Source organism: Anser cygnoides, chromosome 8 (genome assembly GCF_040182565.1).
Source record: "Anser cygnoides isolate HZ-2024a breed goose chromosome 8, Taihu_goose_T2T_genome, whole genome shotgun sequence".
NCBI lineage: Eukaryota > Metazoa > Chordata > Aves > Anseriformes > Anatidae > Anser > Anser cygnoides.
The window spans coordinates 32,559,307-32,575,388 of NC_089880.1; the positions used below are offsets into that span (position 1 = coordinate 32,559,307).

Sequence of the window (16,082 nt, forward strand, 5' to 3'; positions counted from 1 at the left end):
GATGAGTGTTTAGAGTATCAGAGTAAATCTGAAGACTGCTTTTGCAGTTCACAATCAGACAACACGTACAAATGTCAAGGAAAAATAAATGCATGAAACACCCCTGCAATTTATCAGATGTGTAGTGTTTCTGTTCATGGTAAATTTATATTCATTATTCTCTTCTGAAGCTTTGCTGGTACTTTGTCTAGTGATCACTGATGCTTAAGGACATTTCTAGTATTCTAAATCTCTTAGCAGAAAGCACTTTTTGTTACAAATGCAGATTTTATCTAAATGAAATGACACTAGTTCCAGGTGTGGTTGTTATTCCATTATGATTATGCTGCTCCTATATCATCTATTTGGTATCCTGCCTTTACAAATCCTTGTCATGTTGCTGAAGCTTCCAACATTAACGTACAGAAATTACACTGTTGTTTTTTTTTTTTAATAACCACATGTGGCGCTTTAACTGTATCTCTGTTATTGCTCTTCTCCAAATTTTAGTGCTTTCTTTATCTCTTCTGCTACAGAAAAAGTCAGTTAATCTCTTATAGTCTCATTTAGCTATGTGAATAAAGTCAGGAATGGAGCCTTCCTGAGCATCACATAAACGTCTCTCCACAGTTCTCATTTAAAGGCGTTCCCTTAAGCCCTGGTTAAGTGCAAATGTAGGATTTAAAATGTTTTCTGCTTTGTTTGGAGAAGAAAAAAGGGAAAATCATAGCTTTCTAGAAAAGCATATTATTGGGAAGACTGGGGTTTAAGAAAGAGAAAACTGGTATTGTGCTCGACAGAGAACTATTTAAAGCTTTGTTTTTTTTTTTTTAACTTTCCTCACATACAAATATATACTTATGGCGCTAAAGGACCTGCACTGTAGAGTAAAATAAAAGGCAATATTAATGGAGTTGTTGAAATTCCCCATAAAGTTCCTCAATAAACTTTCCTGACATTTAGAAATGGTGTTATGAGCCTAAAATCGTACATGGTGTGACTCTGATGCGACATCTCTGTTTAGAAATGACACAGTTACAAACTAGTTGTGCAGAAGCAGTTGATTTCACATGGCTTAAATAATGCCAATTAGAGTTTGCAAAATGACATGGAATTGTGAAGCACTGTTGTATATAGGTTCTAATTCACGCCAACTCTTAGGCATATGTCCTACTTCTGCATAAAGTACAGTAAGTTAAATGGAGATCTGTTCTGTAGTGTTAGTCTGCCTGTGTGGAGGTATAGAAGTCAAAGCTAAAAGATGCAAACGACAGTTGTGAACTGAATAGCAGGTTTTTATCCTTTCATAGATTTGGAAATGTTTGAGAGTAATTAACTTTTCCTCTGTTTGCCTTGTTTGAATTATCAGTAAAAATAGTTTAGAGTTGTTATGACAGTTTTTCAGAACAGTCCAGATAAGAACATAAAAGCAAAATTACATACATATGAAGCTATTTGTTTCTGAATGCATTTTATATTCAATCCATCAATAGCTAGACGTCTTATTGTTATGCATTAAGCAGATTCATTTTTTTGGTATTGTTGAAATAAGTAGTTTCAAATCATTCTTATGGATTTCTGAACTAATTCATAGAATGAACTAATTATTTTCTATTATGTTCCTAGACTTGTCAAATTGAGAATTTTGGAGTTAAGGGAGAATCACTTGAAAACTCTACCAAAGTAAGTGATTGAATATTTATGTAACTTTCAGTTGAAATTTCCAAAAGTGCAAAATAATTTCGTTTGTAGCAATGCAACGGTGCTGTTTGTGTTCAGTTATTTTTTCTACTGTTAAAAGAAATTCTACTGAAGGTTTTTAGCAAAAAGTAAGCATATAATGGAAGATGGAGACTGGTACAGTAGCTGACTGTAACTCCATACCCCAGCTCTACAGTGTAACGTTTTAAAATATTAAATGTAAACAGAATTGAGAAACAAAATATGGGATAACCCTGGCCAGCGATTATGTGACAGTATTTTCCTCATCAACAAGTAATCTGATTTGTTGGAAACATTTTCAGTATAACCTCAGTAGAACAATCTCCCCATATGATCCGTACAGATGTTAAGTGTATTTGGTCATTTACAATACTGTTTAGAAACTTGTAACATCAGAATATTGAAGAAATGTCGAATTTGGTACCATTTCTTGAATTATTTACAAAAAAGAAAAAAGTATGTCTCCAGGCTTTACTATCATTTGACCAACATTTAAATGGTATTTTGAAAAGGAAATAGTAAAGAAATGAAAAATAAAATTGAGGGTTCCCATTCTGAATATAGGAAGTACCACTGCATAAAGCAGGGAGTACATTTTTACAGTCAGACCAACATTATATAAATGTTTTATGTGACAGGGATCCTTACCAATGAAAAAATATCCATGGATATGGGAATTGTTCTAAATGGAGGTCATATGTCCCCATTATAAATGAGAGTTATGATGATGGTGAATCGACTGTATTTATGCAACTTTGCTGATACAAAATTGTTTGTTATTTAATTCATTTAAAAAGGACATTTTGTTCAGCAACCACGCGTTTACTAAAACCTGATGTACAGGCATTTTACACCTACATGGGATATAATGATATTTTCACTACTTCCTGTGGGCATTTAACTAAAGGCAAAACACTTTTCTTTTTTTAAAGGAAAGCTATTTTTTATGTTAAAGGATATATTCCCGATATCATTGGAAAACACTTTTTTTTTTTTTTTTTTTCCTGTGAAGCCCCTTCAGTCTGCTCCCAAAGGGTGTATCTGCATTTAAAAATAAGACCTGCTGGGAGGGCACATCCGTAGCCTTTGAGGCCTTTAACATCTGAAATGCCATACATACGCTGCAGTGTATGCATGTTATGTAGGCCAGCTCCGAAATACCGGTCTCGTTTAGAAGGGAAGTCTCTGTGCACAGAAGGTACTTGTCAGAATAAATGGATTGTGTGTGCGCTAGGATTGAAGAATTGGAATTCCACAACAGAATAATTTTAATCAAATGGAATATTTTGATACTTCTGGTCTGATGATAATCCTACTGAAGGTGATACATTTTCACTGAGGTCAATGGCAGCAAGGTTAGACTTGCGTGTAGTTATTACTGATAAAAATGATCAGTGCTCTGTTGCTTCTGCGATACATGGTGCTTACCAGGCGATTGTCAAGTTCGGCATGTGTTTGGAAGACCTCCTACCTGAGGGTAGTAGCCTCTGGTTTCAGCAGCACTAGGTTTGCTAAGGTGGCTAGGCGTGACTTTTCCCCCTGCGTGATTCTGACAGTGAGGAAATTCCGTGGCTCCTGTAACCAAGGGAAAGATTATTCGCAGGTGTGTTTGTTCTCTGCTCCGCGCCGTGGCAGAAGGCTTTGCTGTGTACTACTGAGAGCGGAAATCAAAGCTTTTGCTTGTGCAAACGCTGTCCTTAAAACTGTTGGTAAAATAGCTGTATTAAAAGATAAAGTAAGAGGGAAGAAAGATGGCAAGGTCGTTTTTGCATGAGCTGAGACAAAAATGAGAGATCTATGTATTTCTGGACTTTTTTGTCCTCTGGAGCAATTTTCTCTGCAAGCAAAAAACAAAACAAACAAACAAAAATGTGTAATAGATGGGCAAAAGTTGATGCCTGTGACGGAGTACTAATGTAGAGGATACACACCCCGCTTCCTAGAGCGGTGAATTTGCCCTCTTTCGGGCAAAGACGTACCTGCCGGGCCATAGCTGCCGCTCCCGGCACTGGAGTGGGCCTGGGAAGGCCGGGGCTGGGCTGGAGGCTGCGGAGGAGCGGCGAGGCCGAGGCCGAGCGCAAGTCCCTGCACCCGGCAGGCAGAGCTGGCGCACCAACGCCGACATTTGGGCTGTACAGGGAAACCAGGGAGGCTTCCAAGATCGGCACGGGGTTGTATGACGGTAATTGTGACAAGAACACTGTGCCTGTGAGAGAACAACCTGCAGTTAGGAACACAAGTGCAGTAATGTAAAGCGGAATGCATTTTACGCTCTAGGGATAAACCAGGTGATGGAGGTCTTTCGGCTAGGCACTTGAAAGCTTTCTTTCTTATCCTACAGTTTATTTGATGTACTGTGGATAAGGTAACCTAATTATGCTGGTAGTTTGTTCAGTAATTCTGATGTAAGAGTAGACCTGAAAAGGAAGGTAAATAAAAATTTTAATAGTGTACTTTGGCTTTTAAACAGTTTTGAAATGTACTGTAAGACCATTTCAAGTAACTTCTGCTCAGAACTGTTACCATGCTCAGTGCAACTTAGAAAATGTGGAATAAAAAGTTATCAAAAAGCAGATCAAGTTTTTTCACCTGTTCTGTGCTGTCAGATATATGCACATAAAGAATTTTTAAAGGAAACTTTTATCATTTTGGCATAAATAGCAATTAAATGTGCTTTGTGTTTACCATAGCACTATTTTTGCTACCCAGTCAATGGGTCAAGACTGTTGTAAAATGTATCCATAGCAACTGAATGCAGAATGTTCAAAAGTTATTTACAAAATCCTGAGATTAAGTAAATACTAATGACCACTGGCTGAAAGGTAGCTCTCTAACCAGAGCTTAGATCTCAAAAATGTCAATCTTTAATACATCTTGCATTAAAAAATGAGAGCTCTCATTTGACCGTTGGATTTGTCAACATAATTTTACAGCACTTAAAACAGATCTAAACATATCACTGTATTCCCCAGCATTTCCCTGATAGGAAATTAGTGAAGCATTATTCATAAAACGTTTTGAAGAGTTTTCTGATTTCTTCTGACAAGCATACCAAACATTTATAACAACATTGTCTTGCTGTATCATAGTGGTCTGGAGATGTACCGTAGTTTTCAAATGAACATGCTGCAGCATGTTGCTGTATTCTGTCAGCAGTACTTTCTCTTCAGAAAATCCTCTTAGGTTTACTGCTACTTTTATATACTGAAAGTAGTTTGATTAAAGATTGTTATGGATATCTATTTCCAAGAGCTTTGGGGAAATTAGAAGTGTTTGGAAATCTCTAGCCAATATTGCAAATATTTTATTAAGCATTAATTTGTGCAACAAAACCAGAAAAATGTGTTTTCTTCTCTTTAATTTCTGTTAATTTTCTGGAGCATTTGTGATATTCTGACTAAGTTTCCTAAGCCTGAACTATGTTACCACCTTGATCACAAGGCCCTCTTTGGCCTGAAGAATCAAGCAATATAATTTATATTATTCTGTTTGGATAAAAGTCTCCTTGGTCTTTAGTCGCTGTAGTGACATGTAATATCACAGTGTAATAGCTCAGGGCGATGTTTAATAGACCGCAGCTCCCAATAGCTGTGTAGCATTCTGTTCTGTAATGCTACCCTACTGAATATGTATTTGGAGCTAGAGGCAAGGCTTTCAATTGCCAGTGATGTTTTCAGGCATTTTGCACCCAAACTGAAGCAATTAAATTCAGTGGAGAGATTCCTGTTAGCTTCAATGGGTTTTGAATGAGGCAATTTGTGCCTCAGTGTTTAATTATTCTGTGTTTGAGTTATTTCTCAGAGTGGAGGGATGTAATTCCCGGTTTTCTATCCTGCTGAATAATGCTCTGGTTCAACCTGGATGGGAAGATATGGGAGAACAGGAGGCTGCCAAGGGAGAGCCACTTGGAGAACTGCGGTGGGAGACCTCCAGAGTCCCACAGGTGCCGACAAGGACCTGTCTCGCCCTCAGTCCTGTCTGTGGCAGTGGTTGACACTCACCTGGCAAGGCCTGAAAAACTTGGTTACTGAAAACCTCTTTTCATTAACATCCTTTTCTGAGTCATTTACTAACAACTTCAGCAGCGTGTGCCCCAGCCCAGAGCCTGACTTCTGTTGGCAGCTCCTCCTCCTACACCCACTCATTTAATTTTATTTTTTTCCAATCTGCAGCCATTTATTTACTTACACGAAGACCTTCTCTCATCACATAGATGCTTAGGTTAAGAATTTCCACTTTGGTAGACTATATTGTCCAAATCTCTTGTACTCTTGACTCTTTCAAATGGCTCCAGGAGGTTCTGAGTCACCCCCTCTCATCAGAAAAACTTGATTTTTTCCCAGTGTGTCATATTTCTCTTTACTTTGTTATTTCCCTTACGTTACTGTTTAGAAGATTTTCTGTTAATTTGTCTGGTACAGATGCCAGCCAGTGATATGTGGTTTCCTAGACTTATCCTGGAGTAATTCAAAAGCTGTTGTGCCAGTAGTTATACGCTTCCCAGTCATCTAGCACTGAAGCACTGTATGAGAGGTTTTGTGTGTCATACGTGCATATTGTTAGAGCTCTTTACCTGAGTACCATTTCATCTCAGCAATTTTGCGCTGTTCATTTGGTTTGCTTTATTGAGACTTCTGCTTAAGACAAATCCCCCAGTTGATTCTCTGTGGGTAAGCACTGCAGCATGGGAGCCTGCCCAAGCTCTGAATACAAATGCAGAAAATTAATTTAGTTTTTCTGCTGTGACCTTCTTTTCTTTTTTCCTGAGCATTCCTTTTATATCCTTTCCATAGGCTCTGGCAGGTTTCCTGCTCCTCAGGTGCTTGAAGAAAGATTTATTATTGCTTTTTATGCCTTTTTTCAAATATTTCTGAAGATAGTTTCTGGCCTTTTATAGCTAACCGTTCTGTTCTATTTTCCTTATTTGGACATGCTTTCATCTCTTTGAAGGATGTCTTCTAAGTCTCCCATTTTATTTTTTTTTAGCCATGTTCGCTTTGGATTTTCTCAGGTCCTTTGCACAGGTAGCTTTGTACTGCTTTAAGTCCTGCACGTGTCTTCTCACAGCAGCAATTTAGCTTGCTTAGCTGACAGGAGGGACTTGATTATTTTCCTCTCACCTGCCCAGAGCTATCCTGAAAAAAGCTGGCACTGCTGACCCCAGAGGCCAGACATTGCTCGTGAAGGGCTGCTCACGTGGGGCCCGACCCTGCCGATGCAGGGAGGGATGGGTGCCAGCATCTCTGGGCCTCAGAGGTGCAAGTATATCTTGCTGTTTTAAAATCATGATGGTGAACCAGGAGTTAATGAGTCTTTCTGACAAATATGAAGTGTATGAGAGTGTGAGCACACGTAACTTGGTGACCGTGAAATAGGTGCTCAAGTTGTTGTTGCAATATTCCCATTTCAGTCCGGATAAACAGCTTTCACACCTCTGTTACCCTCTTCTCCATTTCCCACTCTTAATTGCAGCTTCAGCTTAGCTGGCTTTGTCTCACCTCTGATACAAACGAATTGGAGTGCTGTTTTTCTGTATGAGTGCACAACGAGGCCCTTTCTAACCTAGTGGTTAAAAAATTGTTAGGTTAGCAGTGTTTGTGTTGATGTTTTTGAAGCCATTTGCCAAATACATTTTGTGTTGGGACTGTGAACTCTTAAGGCCTGTACTTCAGTTTGAGGCTATCGGAATGGCTCTGAGTATTGGACACTTCTGTAAGAACCGCAAAATGGGTTGAGCTGTGTGATTAATCCAACCACTCTGGTGCTCAGTGTATTTAATAATTTTATTTGAGGATTTAAGTAAATGATAAAAAGTACCGCTATGTTTTCTCGCAGTTCAGCAAGTGGATTTTACTGATGTCTGTGAGTTTCAGCTGCAGAGCACTTCTGTTTGTGTTAGCACACATTGTTAGAGAGTACACCTCTTCCAACCAATTAGTTGTTTCTGAGAAGTTCCCTCAAACTAGCTGAATGAAAATTCCCAGTGGATACAAATACTGAAGTCGTGTTTGTGCTGCCCACACTGTAGGAAACAATTTCTGTGTTACGTGAGTCAACCTTAAATCACGCAGCAGGAGCTGGGTTCTGCAGGCAGCCTGTGGGTATGATTGCTTCATTTCTGACCACAGTTTGAGTCCTGGTGCCTATTTTCTGGATGTTTAGTTTCAATAAATGTACTATTGGGCAGTAGACCTTCCAAATACAGACTGATATTCTCCCTAAAAGAGTAAAAATCAAAAGCTTCTGTGTTCAAACTAGATGTAAATCTAGATTATTGAAAAGGATATATTGCTATTGCCCTACTACCAATGGGCATCTGGTTAAATTCTGGCATTATTTTCCTAGTTTTTTGTTTGGTTGTGTTGTTGTTGGTGGTGGTGGTTTTTGTTTTGTTTATTTCTTTATAAGTGGTAAGGTAGATCTGTTAGGCAGACTTTACATGTCTAGCACAGGCAATATTTTTATATCTATCTTGACTTTTTTTCCAGGAGTTTGAGTACAGCTTGGTTTGTGCATTAATAATACAGGTTGTCTTTTATAACTTAAACCAAAGACCCGTTCAAATGCATTGGAGCTCAAAGGAACCAGCGTACTCGGGCTGATGAAAGTACCCACTTAAGATGGAAGAGGAAATCGTAAAGCCTAAAATCTCATGTAACATAGCTACACCACCATGTTTAAAAAGCAGAAACATGTGGGAGTCATATATAAATATGCCTTTGGTGTGTTTGTGTGCACATTTACGTAGTTAGATAAAATGTGTACGTGTTTATATATACATATCCACATATATATGCCATATAAACATACATGCATGTGCTGTCTCTCTTTCTCTCTTGTCAAATAATTAACAGCAACTAACCTGGCATAACAAACCAAACTAGCTAATCCAGAAATTAACCCTACCCCAAGTCTAAATTGCCAGTTTTCCTAATATTTTTAGCCAGATGTTTTAGGAACAGTGGCACATACACAAAACTCAGATGGTTCCCCTCCCTAATGTTCATCACTTTGCTTGTTTGCACGCTGAGGATGCCTGGTTGTTTCAGGATAGTGCTATTACATTGATTGAAGTAAATCTCCCTCGGTTCCTCAAAACTGGTACGTGAATTTACAACTTAGTGGGAAAGAAAAGTTCTGAGCACATTTCTGTAACAACAAAAATTGTTAAGTTGTCTAACAGTCCCATTGAAACCTGGCCTGGTTACTACTCTTATGGAAGCTCATTAATTTGCATTTAAATTTGTATTTTCTGAAATTAGGCTCTGTCATAAATATTCATTGCTCTTCATAGCAGACTTGACACTCCTAAACTGAAAGTTTGGGGACATTAATATCATGTTGAATTCCTGAGAGGAGTCCGGGGTACTTCATATCTCAGGAAGGAACCTGGAAACAGTACCTGCACCGAGCAGCCAGGCAGCCTGCCTGGGGTTTTTCAAACATCTTTGAGTAAATTGAAGTAGTTAGCATGGACTTTGCTTTTAGAGCTGTTTGAGCTGAGGAAAACACCTTCTCAGGGTTTTGTAGGATATCTTTCAGTAGAAACTGGTGAAATTGAAAAACTGTAGAAACTGCAATTGTAAATGGTGAGTCACTAGGGTCTGAGAAACTGTAGGCGCTGGTAATTGATGAGAAAATACTTGTATTTGCTGCACTCATCTTAATGACTCACCATTTCCCACCTGAAGCTGTGGCTTCTCATCTCTTCTTTGATTTTCTTGACAATAGGTATTAGAGCTATTAGGGTTGTGTTGTTGTTTACAATACCATGCTTTTAGGAAATAACATACAATGAAGACATTACCAAAGGGATGGGTCCTTGGCAGCTAATGTTTGGAAAAAAACAGGCCTTGTCTTGGCCTTCAGCTAGCGCTCAGAATTAATTTGCTGTGTGAAGAGTAAAAGTTTTAGATCAAGTTCTCAAGAACAGCCTCTAAAATTGGAAGAACTGTGGAATTCTAAAGATGAGCAATTAAAACTGGGTGAAATTTAATAATACGGTGTGCAAGGTCATGTACTGAGGGACTAATATGAAATTATGCTATAAATTAGGGGTTCTTCAGTCAGAAAACACTGGAGAAAAAAGACATCAGTGTATTACTGGGATGTAAAATGTCTATGAACCATCAACCCAACAGAGCCCTGACAAAGCCCCATGTTCTTTGACAAAGTTTTTCCACTGGAGATAAAGAAGCATTTCTGGCACTGTACAAAAAATAAGGGAGACCTCATTAGGAAAAGTTTCAAATGCAACAAGGATCAGGAAGAGCTAAAGAAGGTCCAAATCCTGTGGGAAAAATAATGATTGCAAAATGTGTAGTGTCACAAGGCTCTAAAAATTGCATATTGCCGTGAAAACAGAAGTTGAGGGGAAATATGTTAGTGTTTGTCTCTACACACAGTCAGGGGAGGCAGTTTGGAAGAGGAGATTATCTTTGGCCTGGACAGGTTCATCTGTTTGGCAGAGGAAAGACGAGAACAAGCTGGCCATGAGACATAGGAAGGAGAATTCTCTGAGTTCAGAGTCATCCCCACCTCCCAAGGTCTCTCTTCTTTTAAGATTGACGCGCACCCCTTTGCGTTTTGCTGGAAGACAAAAGCAATGCTTGTGCCTTGGGAACCTCTTCCTTGCAGACTAGTAGAGGGCGAAGGTGGGAAGAGGCTGGGCGGCCCCTGCCCCACCGCTGGAACTGGCCCCGGGCGTCCCGACGGGCTCAAGGGCCGGGATGCGGCCTGCCCGGGTGGCCGCTCCGGCCTCCTGCTGTCAGTCTTCGTTCGCACAAGAAAATTGTGGAAAGATGAAACTCTGGTGGCACCTGTTGCAGTCCTGCCGGTTTGAACTTGGTGCACTGCTTTGTGAAATCTGCTCCCCATGCAAAGCAAATTTTGTTGATTATTAAGCACACTGTCTGAAATCAACCAGAAATGGTAAGTTTTTATCACAAGTGATACAAGTACGTTGTCAGATTCTTTGTGTAGATCAGCAATTTTATATTCCTTCGAAGAAGTTGACATGCATTATTCTATTACTCTTTATAGTTGTTTTAAATTACATTAAAGTACATTTAAGTACATTACATTAAAGTACATTTCTGAAAGATACTTATTTTTTAAATACCTGTGCCATCAGTTTGCAGTTGTTGTAGTGCAACCTTCGTATCTTTTATACCTGTCATCTTGAGTCAGGAATATCATGACCTTAGGGAAGTGATGATGGTGAAGGGTATTTTTTTTTCCTGTTGTTATAATTAACCTTTTCGTATTCATGTGTTTTCAGTTTTAAAATGTAAACTGATGGTTTCTAGTCTTGATTGCACAGCTTTAGGTTTTCATTGTAATAAAATGTAACTATGCAAAAATACTGGCAGTATGTTTTAGCCACACAGTCATATTTCTGAGGATTGAGGCTAATAAGTGTATTTTCTGTCAAAATTCACATTTCACTTGTAAAATTATTGTTTAGACATACCTATTGTAGGCAATGTGATATAAAGCTGGTAATCTTCTGTTTTGCTTTTTTCTGCAAATGTCCCAAGTTCTAAAGGGAATCTCTGGGTTTTTCCTGCCACTTTTTGCATTCCAACGGTACTTCTGTGCATTCTAGTTCCACGATTGAGCAGTTCTCAAAGATTCTGTGGAAAATACAAGTTCCTATTTTTGCATAATATTTTATTATGGATGCTTGAAATTCTTACGTGATAAAGGGCAAAGGGTCTGTTTTCTTCCAGTGATTCGAAAGCACAGAAAGTCACTGTCATCTGAAATTTTCCATGAAAGATATTTCAAACAGAAACAAGAAGGATACCATCTATTAACTTTTTCCTTCTGGGTAATGAATGGAATTGTGAAACCAATCAACAAATCTTTTTGTGCATATGTAGTGTATCTGTTCTGTCTTCAAAGACGAAAATACATTATCACAAAATGTACAGGGGGGAGAATCCCGTTTTTCACCCAGAAGAGTTCAGTCTAACTATGAAATTAAATTTAATGGATTTTTCTACCTTTTGAATTTCTAGTGTAGTTTTTTCTCCATAAATATAATGTGAAAGTTTGATATTTATCTTCCTTCCTTCCTTCCTGTTGCTCATTTCTTAGAAGTACTGAGGCTGTGTATAAGGAGACTCAAAGGATCAAGGTTACTAAGCAGCATCTTAAGAAATGTATAAAAAACACACAGTAACTTGGTAAGGAAACAATATAAAGTGGTATAGACTAGATTCTGCCTTGGCAGAACAAATCTAAAATAATGGCAGGTATTTTGCAGAGGTTGTTTGCAAATTGGAAGTATCTACCTGTAGAGAGTTAAAGGTCTTATGATTTTCTGTAGCTAAGACTTTGTTTTGAATTGAAAAAATAAGGAGAATAATGTAGTCAGGTCTTATATAAATACATTGTATGTGTTGAATGCTGGCATTCCTTTATAAGTAATCATTTTAGTATAGAAACTGTCACATATCTTTCATGAGTATCTTTGGTGATTTATAGAAACATAGTTTTGAAACACTGTCAGATAAAGTTATTTTGTTCTTGTTCCCTATTTCAATACCACTTTGCTTTGACTTTAAGATAAGCACAATCATTTCTAGGTTTTGCCATGTTGAAAGACTGCAGATATGGTCTTGCTTGGAGTGAGCCAATGAAAGATTCTGAAAGATATTCAGCTATCTAAAACACCACAATCCATTTTGTTTTTTTCAAGTATTAAATTTGATGAATAAAACTGATAATTATTATTTCCATTAATCCTGAAGATGGAATTGTTGGAAGCATTCTTGTGACTTATGAACATGAGTTCCATTCACTTAAATAACATTTATAAACCTAAGATCCTTACCACCTTCAAAATTCTGTTTTAGGAAGTAGATTTGCAAAAACCACAGTTTGTGTGAAGTGTGTTGAAGTCAATGGAACCAATTATTTATATCAGTTGAGAATATGTCCAGGAACATTTAAATATAGATTTAGAAGCATAACTTTAGACTGCTATTTTTTGAAATGCTGTTCCACTTTCTTCCTTGTTCATTATAAAGATGTAAACTGTTTCTTGCACTTTGAGATTACAAATGTTTTCATCTTTCATGATGACCTGTTTTCTTTAATGGTAACTCTGGCTGAGTTTAATAAATCATATTCTAAATGACTTAGTACTTTGGCACTACATTATTAAAATCTTGCTGGTATTTTAATAAGTAGTTAAGAAACTACTACTACATATCTTCCCATAAGGCTGTTTTAAATTAAATATATTTGCTACTCAGAGAAGATGCAGAAAAATGCATTTTATTGCTTTCCTGTTACAAGAGTGCTTTTCCAACATATATAGTGGGTCAAGCTTATCTGAAAAATTGCCATAATTATTCTTGCCTAAAGGTAATAGTGGCAATTTTTTGCCATATCTCCAGTAAGGGACAGTCTGAGAGATGATACAGCCAGAACATGTAGCTCATGGAACATATTCCGGTACTTTTCCTGTCATCCAGGATAATCCTGACAATACTTCAGTTTATGAACTAATGGTTCTAATGAATTAGCTTGTGAATTAGTGGTTCTTATCTGACAGTGTTTGTGTTGTGTGCAATTTTAATGCTTCAAATGGGCAAAGGAAGGACACAGAAGAACTGAGAGTTTTATAAGCAGGCTTGTTTCATATACCAAATATCTTTGTATGTATTTATCACTTATTTGTCTAAAAACTTCCATTTAACAGATCCAGAACTGACATATTTTCTATCTGACTAGTAGGGTTAAATTTCAGATAGAGACTTCACAGTACGAAATGGTAGGAGGGGAGAACATTTTTAACCATGGAGAATCACCCTGGTACACCTTACACTCATTTTGTTCTCAATTATACCAGAACCCTGAGCTCCTCCCAGAACACTGAAGCTAAAGACACAAAGGGTTCACGCTGACTGTTATTAATGAGATCTAATTTGTGTGCTCAGCTTTCTCGGGTATGGTTGTTTTATGGTATGCAAGGAAATTGCTCAGTATACTCAGGACACCTTAAGTCAGTGTTAATTCTACTTGACTGAAAAACATCTGCAGAATAAAGACACCTGTGTACGGTTGATATGACAACAGCAATTTAAATTTAGAGAAGATGACTACGGAATGCATTGAGAACAGGACGGGGTTTTTACCCGCCATGGCCATCGCAGACCTTGTCTTTTTCCCAACTGGAACAGGAGACCGCTAGAGGCACATGTTACCACCTCGGAGCATCTGCGTGCCCCGCGCTGTGTTAGCTCTCCGGTGTCAGCTTTGAGAAACACCTCGGCCTGATGCCCTGGGACAGCGTGTCTCTGCCATTCAGAAGATCGTCAGATTAAGGACTGATGGTTCTGAGATAAATGCACGTAAAAAGACATCGTCGGTTGTTGCCATCCGTTGCTTTATCAAATTGTAGAAACTGCACCTGTGGCCGCTGAGGGCTGTGAACTTCAGCAGCGTCCGTTTGTCCCATGTCCCACGAGAGGGGTGGGACAGCCTCGGAAGGGCGCTCCGGCAGCGCGTCGCAAGGGCACCGTGCAGACAGCGATTAACCCGTGATCGACTCGAGGTACTCGACACATTACCTGGTGTGATCATTTCCCTCAAGCCCTGAAAAATTCACTGTACCATGAGGCATTTTATTTATATAATCAGAAAAATAAAAAATAATCATGGAAAGCATGATGGCTCTCGGCTGTTTATATTTCTAAACGTATAAAAAGTGTTTGACTTCCTTTTGAAAAACTGTAGAGTACGTATGTGTGAATAGATTGCAGTGGTTATTATTATCACAGTTATCACAGTTATTTTCTGTAGCTGGTCAGTGAGTTATTAACTATTTATATTTATATTTCCTACTGAAATATATTTGTACAAATGTCCAGAAGATACCAGTTATGCCCAGCATTTATGCCTTGTAGCTGACTTCTTAGCACTCATGGCTGCTCCGCACCTCTCCCATTTCGGTGTCTCCAATGGACCGGTTCGGTACAAGCTCTGTGTTGCAGCTTGCTTCCTGTCATTGGATTATGAAACAAGTCTTGCACATTTGCCATACTTCCAAATGGAATATTATCTTTTTGTCTACCTCCAACAGCCCTCTAATAACCAAATAGGAAGATCGCGTCATGGCCCTGCACTTGCTTGTTTTTTTCTTTTTAAGCATGTCTCTTGGATAGAAGTCGTTGCCAAGTGTCTGGCACCCACTCCCAAGTGCTGTGTATATCAGACGGCATTAATTTTCTTGTGATGTTTGCCGTAGCCCTGCTGGCAATTGGTACTGCAGCCAAAAGCATTGCCTAGTGAGTGGCAACATAACTAATGTGGAGAGCTCGTCAGTAATGATCTTCCAGATCTTAAAAATGATACACCCAGTTAAAACTCTACTGGGGATTACAGAAGACATCAGCCATTTTACTGAGAATGCTTGACTATAGTGCACATATCTTATATACAGATATTTCATGTGCTACAGCAGCGGTTGTCCTTCTGCTTTCACATTTTCTCATGTGCTCCCTTACGTCTCTGACTCCTTCATCCTTCTTCCTTGATTAACATGTAGATTGTTATTGCGTCCCATCAGTTTTCATCTCCAATTCATCCTTGTCTTTTTCTAGCACATTCCCCTTTCATTGCTCTGGCTTTAGCTGTGGAAATATTCCTGGTTTTTATATGTGTTGATGCTGTCTTCAGGCTATATTTAAGTAGAAATAGGAATCAAAAGGACTACTAAATAAGAAATGCGTTGAGGATAAAATTCTTTGGCTCTTGTTTTTTGGGTTAGCTGATTCAGTTAATTTTTACTCCTCAGGTATTCATTAATGCCCTTTGAACTTGTTTCCTCCTGGCTGATTATTCAGCGCCTTAAGTTAGGCCTTCTTCCTGCTCTCTGGCAAGTAAATGGGAAAGCAGGGCCAAAACTGCATCTTCAGTCTTGCATGCCAGAAGTAGGTCTCTCTGTAACTTGTATTCATTCATTTCATGCAAAACTAGCACATAAGGGTATAAATCAAGTGGTGAATGCTTCAGAGATTTGAATAATACGTTATATATCCTGATGAAATATAGGAAATTTTTATTCAGCATTTAGTAATAGGAAACCTAGAGCCTGCTTCTCCTCTGTCTTCAGAATGTTGGAGACCCAGATCCCAAATACCACTGTGATTTTGTATATAGAAAGTTGACTAAAATTATTAAAATGTTCAAATTGATCAGTACTGTAGTGTCTACAAATCTGCTGTTTACTTTTCAATGTATTATTACACTGTCAACAAAATATAAGTTGCCAAATATATCATTTACCAAATATCTAATGTTTTAGGCTGAAATGGGGAGGTGACCTTTCTGGCAGTGATTGATGCAGTCAATCTTGCTCTGTTTCA

General features: G+C 38.4%; 1 protein-coding gene across 21 annotated transcripts in view; it reads left to right on the plus strand.

Moving 5' to 3' along the window:
- LRRC7 (leucine rich repeat containing 7) overlaps positions 1-16,082 on the plus strand; it is a 183,089-nt gene that overhangs the window by 93,489 nt on the left and 73,518 nt on the right. For 20 of the 21 annotated variants that reach the window (XR_010833345.1, XM_013193137.3, XM_013193135.3 and 17 more), the window contains one exon: positions 1,606-1,662. Coding sequence is in view for 20 of the 21 variants with exons in the window: in XM_013193137.3 (XP_013048591.1) it covers positions 1,606-1,662 (57 nt within the window). In the remaining variant the exon portion in view is untranslated. Of the gene's footprint in view, positions 1-1,605; positions 1,663-9,756; positions 14,563-16,082 lie in introns of those variants that run through there. The other variant, XM_067001707.1, reaches the window with a different exon arrangement.